Source organism: Muntiacus reevesi, chromosome 18 (assembly GCF_963930625.1).
Source record: "Muntiacus reevesi chromosome 18, mMunRee1.1, whole genome shotgun sequence".
NCBI lineage: Eukaryota > Metazoa > Chordata > Mammalia > Artiodactyla > Cervidae > Muntiacus > Muntiacus reevesi.
In genome coordinates, this window is record NC_089266.1 from 41,945,949 (window position 1) to 41,961,201 (window position 15,253).

Below are 15,253 nucleotides of genomic sequence, written 5' to 3' on the forward strand. Positions count from 1 at the left end.
GCGATGATCAGTCTAACCCCAAAGGTCTGTCTGAAGGCACATGTGTTGTCAGCCTCCCTAATACCAAAGCTTAATAGAGACCCTAAACAAATATAGGCAGTATTCGCCACTCTTCCTCAAGCATTTTAAGTATGAAGGAAAAGAAGCGAGAGAGAAAACAGAAAATTAGGAACTGTATCAGACACAATGAAAACTTCAACCTCAAGACTCATGAAGGTCAGGGAGAGAACAAGCAGCTAACAGTTATTAAGTACACGGTGAGAATAAGTTCCCATTCCATGTTAGTACTTCATATGTACTTTCACTTGACCAATTTTCTAATTTTAAGAAGAGACTGAATAGCGTTATTTGGAAAGAATGGTGACATGAGAGCCAAGAGCCAGGGGTCGGAGTTTTGGCTATAACTAAGCTCTGTAGCCTTGGGACAAGGCAGATGATCCTCTGGAACATTAGTGTCTTTGTGAACAACTTGACTGGGAAAATTAATTTCTCTAAGTTTCTGTAGTGTTTTAAAATTCTCTGGTTCTCTGTTCTGATTTATATGTTATCAGGATAAAATCTATAGATTTTTTTCCCCTTATTTTTCTTACTGTTCTCTGCCCATATACCCCAGAGATATTGCCAAAGCAGAAGAATGGAGTACAGACCAAAACAAACAATTCAAACAGATTTTTAAAGCACGTAGCATAGATATTAGTCTAAAGGTTAAAGTTCTTTCTACTTACAAGACTCAGCCACTTGAAAAGAGATGGTATCTACTTGAATTCTAAAAATCTGACTTCGCTTTGCTCATCAGGAGCACAGAGTGATTCATGTAGCTTTTTAACTCAGTCAGGGTCGCTAAGAACACTGTAAAACGTTGCCTATATTTTTTCTCAAGTTGATATTTCTTCCAGTCAACAACAGAAATCCTGATTTCTCAACAAAATGATGTGTGGTGTAACAGAAGCACCTACACCCTCCTTCTTGCTCACGGAGAATATTGTCCTGAGAGGCTGACTTGCTGTAATTCAAGAAACTGGCAATACTGTAGAGGAAACGTCTATTGAGTCAATGAGCGTATAATTTCTAAGAACAGAAGAGTGTCCTGGGGGGAAAAAAAAGACCTTAGGAGCTCCTACACTGAACAAACATAAAGAAAGGGTCTACCATTAGGAGCAGACCTGAATTAAGTCTCACAACTGTGGAAGTCTGTGGGCTTCTCTGTTGTCATAAGATTTGAAATAAGAACACCCTGGAGGGAATTCCCCGATGGTTCAGTAGTTAGGATGCCACACGTTCATTGTAGAGAGCTTGGGTTCAATCCCTGGTCAGGGAACTAAGATCTGGCATGCTGCGTGGCATGGCCAAAGTAAAAAAAAAAGAAAACAAAACAAAAAAAGAATATGCTGGATTTGATAAGTATTTATTGGATAAATAATAATGCCACTATAATTTCTCAAAGACTTACACAGATTCCATCAACACACCACTAATCTAAGTTCTTACAGGTTTAACATTACACAAAGACTTAAAGATAACCTAGGAGTCTTTGCCTCCATTTAACAGAAAAAGGACTGCCGAGGGTCATTTCACCTCTCTCATCTCGGTTTTGTCTTCTGGAAAAGGGGCCTACAACCGCTTCCTTTCCTAACCTCCGGAATGGTTCTGAAGACCAAAAGCAATCATGTAAAATAATTTTACATACTATTTTTTGCACTTACCCAAACATGTTTAAGAATCCGCATAAAATAACCTATAACAGGCTTATATATAACAATATGTACACATACCATGTATTTTTGCTTTGTGTATACTCATATAAATTACACATACAGTTCAATCTGAAAACAGTCACCAGTCTACAAAGAATCATTAGCTGAGACAATTCACAGTAGGCATACTCTCCTTACAAATACAAAGAAGTACAAGGGGTTTTGCAATTAAAAGCAGACATACTGCTTTACTATCTGCATTGTTTTCATTTTTGGAAGCAGAGCAAAGGGTGACCAGAAGGTGGGAAGTTGAAGGAGGGCTGATGAGTAGTGAAGACAGGCAGAAACATAGAAAATCTGAACAAGGCCAGCAGAAGGAAGAAAATGAAGGCAGAAACTAAGATTCCAAAAAGTTGCCTTGTGTACAATTGCACCATCCTGCATCAACTGGCTTTCTTTTATTTGATGTCCTCTGATCAGTTCTTCTTCCAGCACAAACTGGAGAAAGCAAATCCCTTTGCTGTTCTGGAGTCTTCTGATATATATTACAGGTCTGCATCAAGATATGTGGAGCAAGGACGACCACTGATTTGTGCACCTGGGAAAGTTCAAGGCAGTATGGTCTACTTCTGGAAAGGCCTGAATTCTCTTTAATTCCAGTGGGAAAAAAGCCCAGCCCCAGCAATGCCCAGAACGGACAGTAGAAGGCAGATGGGCACTGGCTTCGGGAAAATGTACGGACAGATCAGTTCTTTCCTGTTGTTGTCTGAGTCTCCTCTACTGCCCCCTCTGTTAACTGACAGGATGGGACTGTCCCGCAGGAAGAGCAGGTGGCCTTGACTCGGCTGAGTACAAATCACTGACTGAGGATCAGCAATTGGCAACTGAGACGCTGGAGTCTCCGGACTTCGATGAGGAAGCACAGTTACAGTTCTCCCAACTCGCCTTCCATCGCCCGCACCATGACGTATAGCTCGGCCAGACCCACCACAGAGGCCACGATCAAGGCAGCCAGTACTCGCTGGGAAGGGAGAGAATCAGGCTTACGTGATGCAGACCAGCTTCCAGCTCTGCAGCCTCTAGCACCTAACAAGGATGGAGAGGACCTCAACCCAGCTCATAAGTTGGGGAGAAGGGAAGAAAACCAGATCCTGATTCTTCTGAGGTTATTATCTACCTCCATGACTGTTGGACAGATCAAACGCTCCCTTTGTTTATCATATAAATACAAAACCTGTTCAAGGCATTTTCGCGTACCTCCTCCCTATCCCAACACTCCCAACTGGGGCACCCTGCCCTACCCAGAACCTACTCACCGAGGTCATTTCTGTGAAGATATACTGGCTTCCAAGGTAAGTGCAGACGAAGGCAGCCGCCACCGTGACAATGAAGTTGAAGATGGTGATGACCAGAGCCTTCACTGACCTCACTTTGGGTAGGAGCCCGGGCAAGAAACTTTTAGGTCAGCATCCTCCATGAGGCCCTTTTATCTCACAGCTGCCTCCCCCATCAGCCAGGCTTCCCTCAAACAGCAAGCCTGAACAGCTCAGGCTTAAGTCCTGAGCAATGGAGTGGGGAGGAGGACCACGGCTGACCCATCCCAGTGAGAGGCTTTCGCAGCCTGATTTACTAGTACCTCACCTTCCTTTCCCAGGTCACTGAGAGTTCCGCTATGCCTTGGATCCTTGGGAAAAAAAAAGCAAAGGATTTCAGAATGGAAGCAGCCCAGAGAGTATTCATTGGTCAGTCTGGGCTCAGCCCTCTTTATCACCCAACACACTAGTTCTGTCTTCTCCCTGGATTTTGTCTAGGACCAGTTCAATTCTTCTCTGGATCAAGCATTTCAGAGAAGAGACTTGTTTTTCCAGTACCCATGTATCCCTCTCTTCCTCTGGGCCAGGTGCATGGCCAGAGAAAAGTAGGGTGCTCTGTCAAAAGAACGGCTCCAGGCGCATCTCCACTTCTACCACCTTTAAATACCAGTCACCATCTGAACTGACAGTCTCAGTAAATAGGATGGGAACTGTATTTGGCTTGTACGCAGCACAGAGCTTCTACAGTCCCTTAATATTAATAGTATACAAATCAGGTTTCCACGTTGTTTCTTCCATCTGTGCATCTTCCTAGTGCAGGGTCCTGCTTTCAGGGGCTACAGGGTCCACATGTTGAAGAGCGGGCTCTTACCTGACAGGTGACATTGCGGGTGATCCGCTTATATTCCTCATTGGCCAGCTGTATCTTAATCTTTTCCAGACGAGCAACTAGCTCTGGGTTCTGAGGCAGAAAAATCAAACAAGAAGAATGATATTTCCAGCTTGCTAGAAAACATGTCACAATCACTGGTTTCAGGGGGCAAAGTACTGCTAGGAAGACCCATGCACCAGTCCTGCCTCCAGTGCTTTGGAAACTATTTTCTTTTTTTTTTTTTGGGTATCAGTTTTCCAAGCTGTCAGACTGGGAGGACAATATCTGGTTTCCTCCACCCCAGCTCTCAAGGATTCAAAGAACAAATTGTGCACTCAAAGATTCATAAATTTGGAAGCAAAATGAATAAATCCAACTGAGTCAACATCCATTTTCACAAATAGAATCCCTTACGTACCCGAGGAGGCTTCACCACCTCTGGGAGATAGATTTCACTGCCTTCTAGGAGCTCATGAAGGTATAGTTTGGAACCTGAGGAAAAATGCATAGAGGTGAGGGTGAAGGATCAGAGAAGGATCTAGTCTACCAATTCTTGTTTTTTGGCAGTGCCATGAGGTATGTGGGAACTTAGTTTCCCAACTAGGGTTCAAACCCACACCCTCTGCATTGAGAGCACGGCATCTTAACCACTGGAATGCCAAAGAAGTCCCCAGCCCACCAAGTCTTTCTACCAGAATAAAACATGGCTACTCTTATCAGTTCATCTCCAGGATCATTTTCAATTGGGAAGAAACTAAGATAATCCCACATACATAAGTATATCCTAGTGCTGCATAGTGACTTTAATTGCTTGCTCTCAATTACCCAACCAATGTCACAGCTAGTTAACACGTAGGTCATTTATATTCATCTTTAAGTTAGGTCATTTCTGTGGCCACAACAGAACTTGCCCTAAATAGATTTAAGGCCTAGTGGTGGTGAATACTTAGAAGACACCGTGCTAGAAGACCTCTAAGGTCCTTTTTAGTTCTAATAACTGAATAATCTACCCTTCCCATTTCTGGGCAGGCTGTTAATTCTGGCAAGAGACCTTACCTGCCAGTTTGTCATATTGGACCCCTTTACATATAAAGGAACAGAGGCTCAAGGAAGAGAAATGACTCCTCCACAAAGAGTCAATAGCAGAGTCAGGACTACAATTCAGATGCCACTCCCAGTTCAGAGCTTTCAACAGAACTTCCCATTATTCTATATCCAAAAACAAAAACCAACCAACTCTATCAGATGTGACCACTCTTAAGATGGAAAGAAATCTAGATTCACACACAGGGTGAGCTCACTATGTTTGTTATTTTTTTTTTAATGTGGCTTAAAAGAAAGAAACTGAACCTATGCAGTGCTATTGAGTTAGAATGTGGACTTTCTCAAGGGTCACGTGGGCCTAGACATAAAGATGAGACTCAAGAGAACAGGAACTGCACAATAAATTTTGTCGTCCACGAAAAATTCTCATGGAAATTATGAAGAGAGTAGGTTGGTTCCCCAGGGTTTATGAGGTGACTCTTGGGTTGGCCAGATGATCATTCCATGGGTGAAAGAGAGTGATGGATTTGAAACCCAGTCCCCCTAAAACTGAGTTTCCTTACTGACCTAACGATTAATCTCTCTATCCAAAACTATTTCTTTTCCGATCCCCTCTAACTTCTATCCTGTGTTAACAGAATACTAATGAACCTGAGTCAGATGATTAAAAATGCTATGTTGATAACATCTTTAATGTACTGCTATAAATATCATCATTAACCTGAAAACTCTGGTTGCTTCTCCAGGGCAAAGTGAACTAACAGACACCGGAGCCAAGGACCACTTGACCTGAGAATCCTAAATCAGAGACATTCTGACTCCTGAAACCACAATTAGGAAATATCACACGACAATTATTCCCAGCCTCTTTGTTCTCCTCCTTAAACGAAAATTCCTTAACTCAAATTCCAAACTAGAGTGGATTTGAGCCTTGTTTCCCGTTCCCTTGCTTGGCACCCTGCATTAAATGCTGTACTTTTCTTCACCAGAACCCTGCCTCAGTATATTGGGTTTGCTAGGAGTCATGAAAGAAGCCGCGAGTTTGGTTCAGCAACAGATACACCCCTCAGGAAAAAAGACCTCAGGACGGCCTAAACTCTGGGGAAAAAAAAAAAAAAGAGGCGACCCTGAACCGGAGACTGGGGCTCACCCCTTTCTCTCAAGTACTGATGCAGATCCCGGATTAGGCGGAAAGAAACCAGGCGAGCCGGGCGATTGCCGCCCTTGTGCTTCTTCCCTAGCGCGGCCTCAAGTTCTGCCCGCAGCTTCCCGGGCAGTTGCTCTGGCTCCAGCTCCCCACCAGGACCCAGAGCGCGTACAAATCGCTCGCCAGCTAACAAGCAGGACGCCATGACTAGCCGACTTCACGGTCAGGTGACCCAGAACCGAGACATCCGTCGGCCTGCGCCGGAAGAAGCGCGAAGCTCGCGGGGCGGGGCAGAGGGCCTAGGGGGCGGGGCAACGGCGCGGGGCAGTGTGGGGCGGGGGCGGAAGGCCGCCCGGCCGCGGGTCGGGTAGTGTGTCAGCAGCCCAGCGGGCGCTCGGGCGAGACATGGCGGGCTGTGTGGCCCGGCGGGCCCTGACCGTGGGCAGTCGTTGGTGGTCCCGGTCGCTAACTGGGACCCGGGGGCCGAGGCCGCTCTGTGCGGCGGGTGGAGCTGGGGCCTTCCCACCCGTGGCGGCCACGACGACGCGGAGGCACCTCTCGTCCCGGTGAGGGACGGAGCGCGGGGGTCGGGCCCGGAGCCTAGGGAGCATGTCCCGGGCCAGAGGGCCCAGCGGCAGAGGGTGATAGGAATTCGACCCGGGGGAAAGTTCCGGCCGAGAACCGACCTGCGCTGCCTGGGACGCGTGCCAGGAGCGAGGAAGGGAGCGCGGCCCAGAGTCCTGGGTTGTGCCGGACTGGCCCTGAGGGGGAACTAGTAACCCTCTCGGAGCAAAGCCTACTTCCTCGAATGCGGACATCCGAGCGCCAGTGTTAGTGAGAAGTCCTTCAATTAAGTGCTAGGGCTTTTGATTTGAACCCCCTGCCCGTGACTGAGGGTCAAGGCCTCCCTCAGAAAGATGCTGGAAATGGGAAACAGGACCCGAGTCTGCGCCCTGCGTGGGTCCCAGGCTTCAGTGTGACCTTGGGGGCACATTCTCTCTTCATGTGACTTGAGGAAGGAGGGGGTTTGAGGCCACGGGGATGGTGTGAACAATGTGCCTAGGGATGGGACCAGAGAGATCAAATTGGGGCAGGTGAACCAAGTGGAAGGAGACATGGAGTTCACCTCTCCACAATAGTAAGAAAACGGTGCTTTGAAGGGCCCCAAGAGAAAGCAGTCCAGTCCAGAAGTCACTGTGAGAGCTGACCTTTTAGTGGCTGAGATGAGACACGGACATGGGGGAGAGATGATAGCTATTTGCAATTTAAGACTCCTCTGAAAATTGATGTAAATCTGAACAAAAACTAGATTGAGAGAATAAAATTGGTGCAATGCCAGGATGAGGACTGCAGTTTAGAGGTGGAGATGGACATGGCATGATGACACAAAAGAAGTTTTCTTTTGAGCACCCCTTATACCCTAGGCTCTGAGAGGGAGCACAGGCTAATCAGACACAAGCATTACTCCCGGGGAACTTACAGTCTCTAATGGAGATAAGACAGTGACACAAATAACTGAAATGCAGGGTGGGAAAGGCAGTCACTCACTGCTGTGGGAAGTCAGGAGGATGGGTCAGGGAAGAAATGGAGACAAGGGACACGATGAAGCAGGGTCTGAGGGCGTGATATGAGGAATGCTAAGAGTCAAGAGGGAAGAAAGTGATCTGAGAGCTGTCAGATCTCATGGAAATCAAGGAGGCATCTGTGGCTGGACCTCAGAGGCGAAGCAGCAGAATCTCTGTGGAGGGGTGGCTTGGCAGGACCCTTCCCTGCTTCAGCTGGCCCCACTGCTGCGACCCTTCTCTGCTGTCATGGCCCCAGCCCTCCCAGTATCCTAGTAGCTTTTTCTGATGGATTAGTACCCTTCACTTCTTAGCTTTTCAGTTGCTTGTTCTTTTTCCTTCCTAATCAGAAACCGACCAGAGGGCAAAGTTTTGGAGACAGTTGGTGTGTTTGAGGTGCCAAAACAGAATGGAAAATATGAGACCGGACAGGTGAGTGCTGGGCGGTGTCATCTTTCGTTTTCACGGTGTGCTCTGCTTCTGAAAGGGTAAAATTTGGCCACAGGCCTGTACATCATGATTTTCTGCCTTGGTGTTTGGTGCCAGACCAGAATCAAAAGTTTTGTTGTTGTTGTTTTAAGATGGTTTTTTCCCCCTGTTTTCCTGGATTTGAATGCACTTCATGTGTCATCGGGTTTTGTTTCCAAGTTAGTGTGGACAGAGATGGTTTGAACTATATTGAGGAGAAAGTCCTATTGCTGAAGAGTCATCTAACATAGTGGTTGGTGGGAAGTCAGTGGAAGGAGCTTTCAGAAAAGCACCCCTGCTTTTTTGATGCTTTGTTCTAGTAGAATTGAGTGCAGTGAATTAAGTTCTTAATTAAGAATTAAGTTCTGGGTGTGAGGCTCTTTTTCTGAGTTAGTTCTATGCCAGATCTTCTGAGATAGATTTAGGCCTCTTGTAGATAAGAAGGACTTTTTGTTTATTCAGCTTTTTTCCTCTGTATGCCTACAATAGACAGGGCTTTATGCATTGGTATTAAATCAGAAAGCAGTTCTTTCATGGAGTTGACAGTCTAAGAAAAGAAGTACAGTATGCACATGGTTCATGGCTGTACACTGTGCTAAGTGGAAGGGAGGGAAGGGAAGGGAAGGCTTCCTCGAGGCCTCAGCTATGGCCTGACGGCTGAGTAGAAGTCAGCCAGGTAAAGGGACAATAAGCGTGTTCCACAGTTGGTCTGGGTGGATCTCAGAGTCCAAGGGAAGGAATAACAAGACCTTGTGCTGGGATTGCCATCACCTGTGCCACTTGGTGGTCTGGGCCCCCGCCTGGATGCACCCGCTAGGCTGCAGACTCACTGAAGCCTCTCTTTTCTCCCAGCTTTTCCTTCACAGTGTTTTTGGCTACCGAGGTGTTGTCCTGTTTCCCTGGCAGGCCAGACTCTACGACCGGGATGTGGCTTCTGCAGCCCCAGAAAAGTAAGTTTCCCTCTCATTGTGCCTCACAGTATCCTCTGGAGGAGGCCCGACCCATGGTAGACCTATGTAATTGGAGTCCCAGCGGTGAAGACAGCATCATTCTGGGCCTTAGGAACAGTCCCAGAACACTCCTTCGACACTGATGCCCATGGAGACAAAAGTGCTGAGTGCTGAGTCTTAAGCCAAAGGGTCCCTTCGGGCCTCCCCAGGATGCTTACCCCAGGCATTCTTAGTTTGCATTATCAGTACCCCAGAGGGCATTTGGTGAACTAGGCTTCTTGATTTCTTGATGTTTAGTTAGAAGCTTTCTCTTCATCTCTTACCATCACTAGAGTACATTTAAAAAAAAAGAAAAGGCCCAGCTCCATTAAGTGATCACAGAGAGCCCCTGGGATGTGAGAAGAGAGGGGTTCTCTGGGCTCCAGGGACTGAAGCAGCAGTTTGATTTTCTCAGCTTGGCCCCTTTTTTAAAGAGGCATCCAGAGAGTAAGGTAAAGGATGACTCTTCAGCACACTCTATTGGTTGCTCCTGGCTGGGGAGCGCTGGGCCAGTGTGTGCTGAACATCTGACCAGCTGCTGCTAAGCCCCTTCAGTTCAGGCACTGGTCTGTTTAGGGGAGGGGGTGGAAGGGAGTGGGGGCAGGCCCTGCTTCCATCTCTCAGGTTGACCTTGGGCTCTTCCCCCTGCCCCGTAGAACCGAGAACCCTGCTGGCCACGGCTCAAAGGAGGTGAAAGGCAAAACGCACACTTACTATCAGGTGCTCATTGACGCCCGAGACTGTCCCCACATAGTAAGTAAGCGAGGTCGCCGCGCCTGGGGCTCCTCCCCGGGGAGGGCCAGGGCCCTGATGGGGACTGAGAGGAGGAGAGGGCTCCAGCAGCTCCACACCGCACTGGGCCCCAAGTCCTCAGCGCTAGACAGGGACTGAGAAAACCTCTGACTTGCCTCTTGCCTTAGTCTCAGAGATCTCAGACAGAAGCTGTGACTTTCTTGGCTAATCACGATGACAGCCGGGCCCTCTATGCCATCCCAGGTGAGTTATGAGCATCTGAGTGGTGCCCATTGGTGAGGGGTCTGGTGTGTCTTAGGGAGAGAATTCCAGTGCCTTTCTGCTGTCCTTGAATCTGCTGGGAGGGCGTGTAGATGCTGAGAGCTGTGGTGCCAGGGTTGTCCCACCCTGGGACAAGGCCCAGAAATTGAATTTCTTTTCAGCCCCACTCTTCCCCATTCCTTCATGAGTTTCCCATCTCTGTCTCTCTGCCAGGCCTGGATTATGTCAGCCACGAAGACATCCTCCCCTACACCTCCACTGATCAGGTTCCCATCCAGCACGAGCTCTTTGAAAGATTTCTTCTATATGACCAGACAAAAGGTACCCTCTCTCATAAAGGGAAGCTGGAATGGGAGGGCCCTTTTTTCAAAGACAGTGTCACAGAAGCAGTTTCAAAGCTCTGTTTCTACAACTCTATTTAACCTCCCTTTAGACCTGTCAGGTAGATGGCCTTTATCTCCTCCTCACAGATAGGGAAACAGGCTCAGGGATGATGAGAGCGACTCAAGGTTGCTAGGTAGTGGCAGAGTGAGATCTGAGAGCCAGAGCTCCGAACTCCCAGGCCATTTCTCTTCCCCTGACGTCATATTCCTCCTTGGGGCTTATTCTTGGTAGGGACCTCTGTGCCTTCTTCCAGCCTGTGCTGCTTTGGCTCACGTGTCTTATTTACCTTGGCCATCACTGGGAAGGGTTTTATAAGAGAAGCAGTTGGCCGCTGGCCTGGTCTAATCAGTCATTTCTTGCCCCAGCACCCCCTTTTGTGGCTCGGGAGACACTACGGGCCTGGCAGGAGAAGAATCACCCTTGGCTGGAGCTCTCCGATGTCCACCGGGAAACAACTGAGAATATTCGTGTTACTGTCATCCCCTTCTACATGGGCATGAGGGTAGGTGCTGAGCCTTGGTACCTTCCTTCAGGGCTGGGACCCCAGGTTCTGTGTGGTGTCCCCAGTGTGACTGCTGGTGTGGTCCCACATTTAAACCATGTGCCTGAGGTTCTGGATTCCAGTGCTGCATGTATTGGTTGGGGTCGAGCACCCTCTTGGCAAGAGCTGACACCAAGACCTAGCGCAAGGAAACTCTCAGATCCTAGGAAGGAGGCCTCCAGGTTGACTCTCTCTTCTCTTCTGGCTCAAAGGGAGCCATGATTCTGAAAAACATATACATACTTGTTTAAATCACCATAAGCTCATCTTCCCACATTTAGTTAATTAATTTATTTTTTAAAAAACAAGGAAAGAAGGAAGGATTCCCACATTTTATACATTTATTGAGCTGTTTCTTGCTTGGCCGTGACCTGGGTCTTAGGGAGACAAAAATGAAACACTGTACCTGCCTTCTAGGAGCTCATGGTAGTGGGGGAGGCCAACATACAGCTTTCCAAGTATTGTGATCCTGCTGGGATGTGGGAAGGCTGAGGAGGAAGATAGCAGCCTGGGCAGCAGTAGTGGGTGGGAGGGGTGGCGGCTGACGGGGAGAGTGGTGAGAGGGAAGAGCCCTCTCTTCTGTTTTCTGTTCTCATCCAGCTCTGTGATCTTGATAGGATGAAGAGGAAGGAGGCCAGGGAAGGACCCAGGGAGCCTGCCTCCCTCTGGGCATGTTGGCCATAGTTAGCACGTCAAGATACTTGTGACTTTGTTCTGTCTTTGCATCCGTCCTGAAATACATCTGCTCCACTGGACAGATGTTGATTGGAATAGACGTTTTCTACCCTCGGGGACTGAAATTCTTTGTATTTTGTTTTTCCCCAGGAAGCCCAGAATTCGCACGTCTACTGGGTGAGTGTCTAATCTTGGGAGGAGGAGAGTTCAGGAGGAGTGCCTGTGGGGGCAGGTTGGGAGGTGGGGGCTTTACCTCCGGGGTGGGAGATGAGACCCATGCAGTGCAGGTGTGCCCTTTTCTCTCTTATAATTCCCAGGGGGCCAGCCCAAGTTCTGTTCCTTCTCAGACGTGAAATCCCTTCCCTATTCCCACAGTGGCGCTACTGCATCCGCTTGGAGAACCTTGACAGTGACGTGGTTCAGCTCCGGGAGCGACACTGGAGGATATTCAGTCTATCCGGCACCTTGGAGACCGTGCGAGGCCGAGGGGTGGTGGGCAGGGTGAGCATCTTTGGGCTAATAATCTTGGTTTCTGGTCCTACCCAGCAGGCCTGGGAGCTTGGTGCATGGTCTCCTCCTCTGTGGTTAGGGACAGAGGTTCAGTGTGTGAAAGCGCAGGACTGTTCAGAGTAAGAAACCTCACCGTGAGGGAGGTGTTTTATGACCCATTTCACAGGTGACGACACTGAGACTGTTATTAATTAGCCCATGGTCCTTGGAGCGCGGAGTAGCAGGCCCTGGATTTGGAGCCAAGCAAGTGACATTGGTGGCCACCCTTTTTAAGAATCTGAATTGGGAAGCCCTTGGGTGTGGCACACACCCTCCACCACTCCCAGTTGTCCTTCCTCTGCCTCTTTACACACATACATCCTCGGCTGGCCCTTGACGAGATCTGATTTTGCAATTCCTGCGCTACCCCACCCAGTTGCCTGAGAAATAAAGTCAAGAGAAGGGGCCACATTCAGTAAGCAGTTATACACATTAGCAGGGACTTGGGGAGGCCGCGTGGGATAGAAAGAACAGGGCTTTGGAAATCATCTGTTTTCAGATGCTCACTGTGTTGTTTACTGCTGCATAATTTTGGTCAGGTTATTTAACCAGAATCTCAGTTTTTTAGGATGATATCTATTACCTTATGATTACCAGGACTTAAGTTAGCAGAAGTTTGCTGATCATAAGGCACTTAGTGAATGGATGCTGAAAGGGATATTTACAGAGAAGATCTTGGGCTTGGCATCTTAGCCTGGAAATCTCAGATGTTCAGTCTGAGATCATCTTTCCCAGGGTCAGAGTAAGAGGCCCAGGTCCGTGGCGGTGCTGTGAGAGGAGGTGCTGGCTGGCTGTTAGGGTGGGAGGCGTGAGAGGGCACCCGGCCCTAACATGGTGACGGGCAGCACGTGGCCCTGGGGCACGGAGCTCATCTGGGCTGACCTGTCTTCCTGGACCCTCGCAGGAGCCAGTGTTGTCCAAGGAGCAGCCCGCCTTCCAGTACAGCAGCCATGTCTCCCTGCAGGCCTCCAGTGGGCACATGTGGTGAGTCGGGGGTGTGGGCGCGGCTAGTCCATGGACACTGCAGGTCAGGAACGGGAGAGCTCATAGCACGCAGTTCACTCTGCCCAGTGAGGTCTGGAGGTGGAGCTGTATCTGCCGTTCACTGTTGTGTGAGTCTTGCCTGATTTACAACTTTCCCAGTTCTCTGTGATTTTGTGGAATGAGTGTGTGTGTGTGTGTGTGCTCAGTTGCTCAGTCATGTCTGACTTGCAATTCCATGGACTATAGCCCGACAGGCTCCTCTCTCCATGGAGTTTTCCAGGCAAGAATACTGGAGATTTCTTTCTCCAGAGGTCTTCCCCAGTCAGGGATCGAACTGTGTCTCTTGCATCTCCTGCATTGGCAGGTGGATTCTTTACCACTGTGCCATCTGGGAAGGCCCCTGTGGAATGAAGACTTAGTTCAAAGTGGTCTGGTGACTTTTTGCTGCAGACCTGCCGATGAGTTGGTTTTTTCCCTTGGGGTTTCACTTCGTAACCTGAAAGCATAGTTGGGTGGCTTACGCAGGATGCATCAAAGGCTGAATTCAGGACAACTTCATTTCTTCTTTTCATGAAGGGCCAGGATGGGCTTTTGGGTCCCTGGACCAGTGTTATCTTGGCATGAGCCAGGCAGAAGAGCCCAGGCCTACTTTATCCTGCCTCAGTTCTGGTGCTGAGGGCACAGGGCTGTCCAGACCTCTAAACCAGTTTCTCTCTGACTCCCAGGGGCACTTTCCGCTTCGAGAGGCCTGATGGTTCCCACTTTGACGTCCGGATCCCTCCCTTCTCCCTGGAAAGCAATAAAGACGAGAAGACACCGCCCTCAGGCCTTCACTGGTAGGCCAGCAGAGGCCCTGAGCACCCAGGCTCTGCCCCGAACAACAGCTCACATCCCATGAGAGTTGCTGCAGAACTCTGTCACGGCCATAGTGGGTCTCTTTAATCGTTTGTGCCATTTGATTGCGGGGTTCTTACTTTGGCGGGTGGAGTATATCTCTTCTCCAGAAGACCCACGTGGGACTCCTCCAAGGCTGGCCTTTCCCGTAAGCCCTGCCTACATTGTGTTCCAGTAAACCTTTCCATCAGGAACTCTGTTCAGCTGCCATAGGCGTGGAGGAGTTTCCTGGCCTGTCACACAGTTGTTTAGAATGTGAGGTTTGGTCAATAAACCAGTGCACGCTTGGCCACCCTCGCCATTTCTGCCCCCAGGGTCTCAGGCTCCCTCTTTGACCCGGTGGGGACCCTTGGTTACTGTTCTTAACCGCCCTTCCTGGAAGCTGCCCCTTCAGCTAGGGTGTCTGTCTCCATCGTGGGCCAGGGGTTTGACTGATGTCTCCCAGGTCACTCAGCCAGTAAGCCGGGGGCTGGACTGGACTCTTGTTTTCTTTACGCTCTGCCAAGTGCAGAGCTGGAGGGTGGCAGCAAGGTCAAAGGAGTGAGGCAAGCCTGTTGGGTTTCCTGGAGCAGTGGGCCTGCCAGCTATGGGCACGAGTCTGTCAAGCCTCCAGTTCAGAAATGCAGAAACTCAGACAAGGAGTGTTAGGTATGGACAGTGACTAAGCCAAACTACTTTCTGAGCTTCTCGAAGATCTCCAAGAGCCAGAGATAAAAATGTGCTGCATTTTTGCCCTGATTCTTAGGATTCTTGCTTGCTCCCCGACTACCGTAGTGATTGTTAAAGAGGTCATTTTCTTGAGTTAATATTAAATTTCAGTTCCAGCCCTTTATAGTGTTGTTCTTAATCCTCCACCTTAGCTCAGCTGGCGAAAAATCTGCCTGCAACGCAGGAGACCATGGTTTGATTCTTGGGTCGAGAAGATCTGCAGGAGAAGGGATAGGCTACCCACTCCAGTTTTCTTGGGCTTCCCTTGTGGCTCAGCTGGTAAAGAATCCACCTGCTATACGGGAGACCTGGGTTCGATCCCTGGGTTGGGAAGATCCCCTGGATAAGGGAAAGGCCACCCACTCCAGTATTCTGGCCTCGAGAATTCCATGAGCTGTATAATCCGTGGGGTCATA

General features: G+C 48.9%; 2 protein-coding genes across 3 annotated transcripts; one reads left to right on the forward strand and one right to left on the reverse strand.

Moving 5' to 3' along the window:
- Positions 1–1,388: 1,388 nt before the first annotated feature.
- TMEM199 (transmembrane protein 199) lies at positions 1,389–6,314 on the reverse strand. Of its 2 annotated transcripts, none has more exons than XM_065909082.1 (6): positions 6,073–6,314; positions 4,297–4,370; positions 3,879–3,968; positions 3,336–3,378; positions 3,011–3,123; positions 1,389–2,715 (listed from the first exon to the last, which is right to left on the reverse strand). In XM_065909082.1, exons 1-6 carry the CDS (start codon positions 6,272–6,274, stop codon positions 2,620–2,622), a joined length of 618 nt encoding a protein of 205 aa, XP_065765154.1. In that variant the 5' UTR covers positions 6,275–6,314; the 3' UTR covers positions 1,389–2,619. The 2 variants fall into 2 exon arrangements, with proteins under 2 accessions (XP_065765154.1, XP_065765155.1); XM_065909083.1 differs by having other exon boundaries at positions 1,389–2,780.
- An 83-nt stretch (positions 6,315–6,397) lies between these two features.
- Positions 6,398–14,961, forward strand: POLDIP2 (DNA polymerase delta interacting protein 2). Its single transcript, XM_065910335.1, has 11 exons — positions 6,398–6,635; positions 7,982–8,063; positions 8,952–9,049; positions 9,745–9,841; positions 10,009–10,084; positions 10,316–10,423; positions 10,852–10,988; positions 11,853–11,879; positions 12,078–12,203; positions 13,156–13,235; positions 13,961–14,961. Exons 1-11 carry the CDS (start codon positions 6,475–6,477, stop codon positions 14,073–14,075), a joined length of 1,107 nt encoding a protein of 368 aa, XP_065766407.1. The 5' UTR covers positions 6,398–6,474; the 3' UTR covers positions 14,076–14,961.
- The last annotated feature ends 292 nt before the right edge of the window (positions 14,962–15,253 follow it).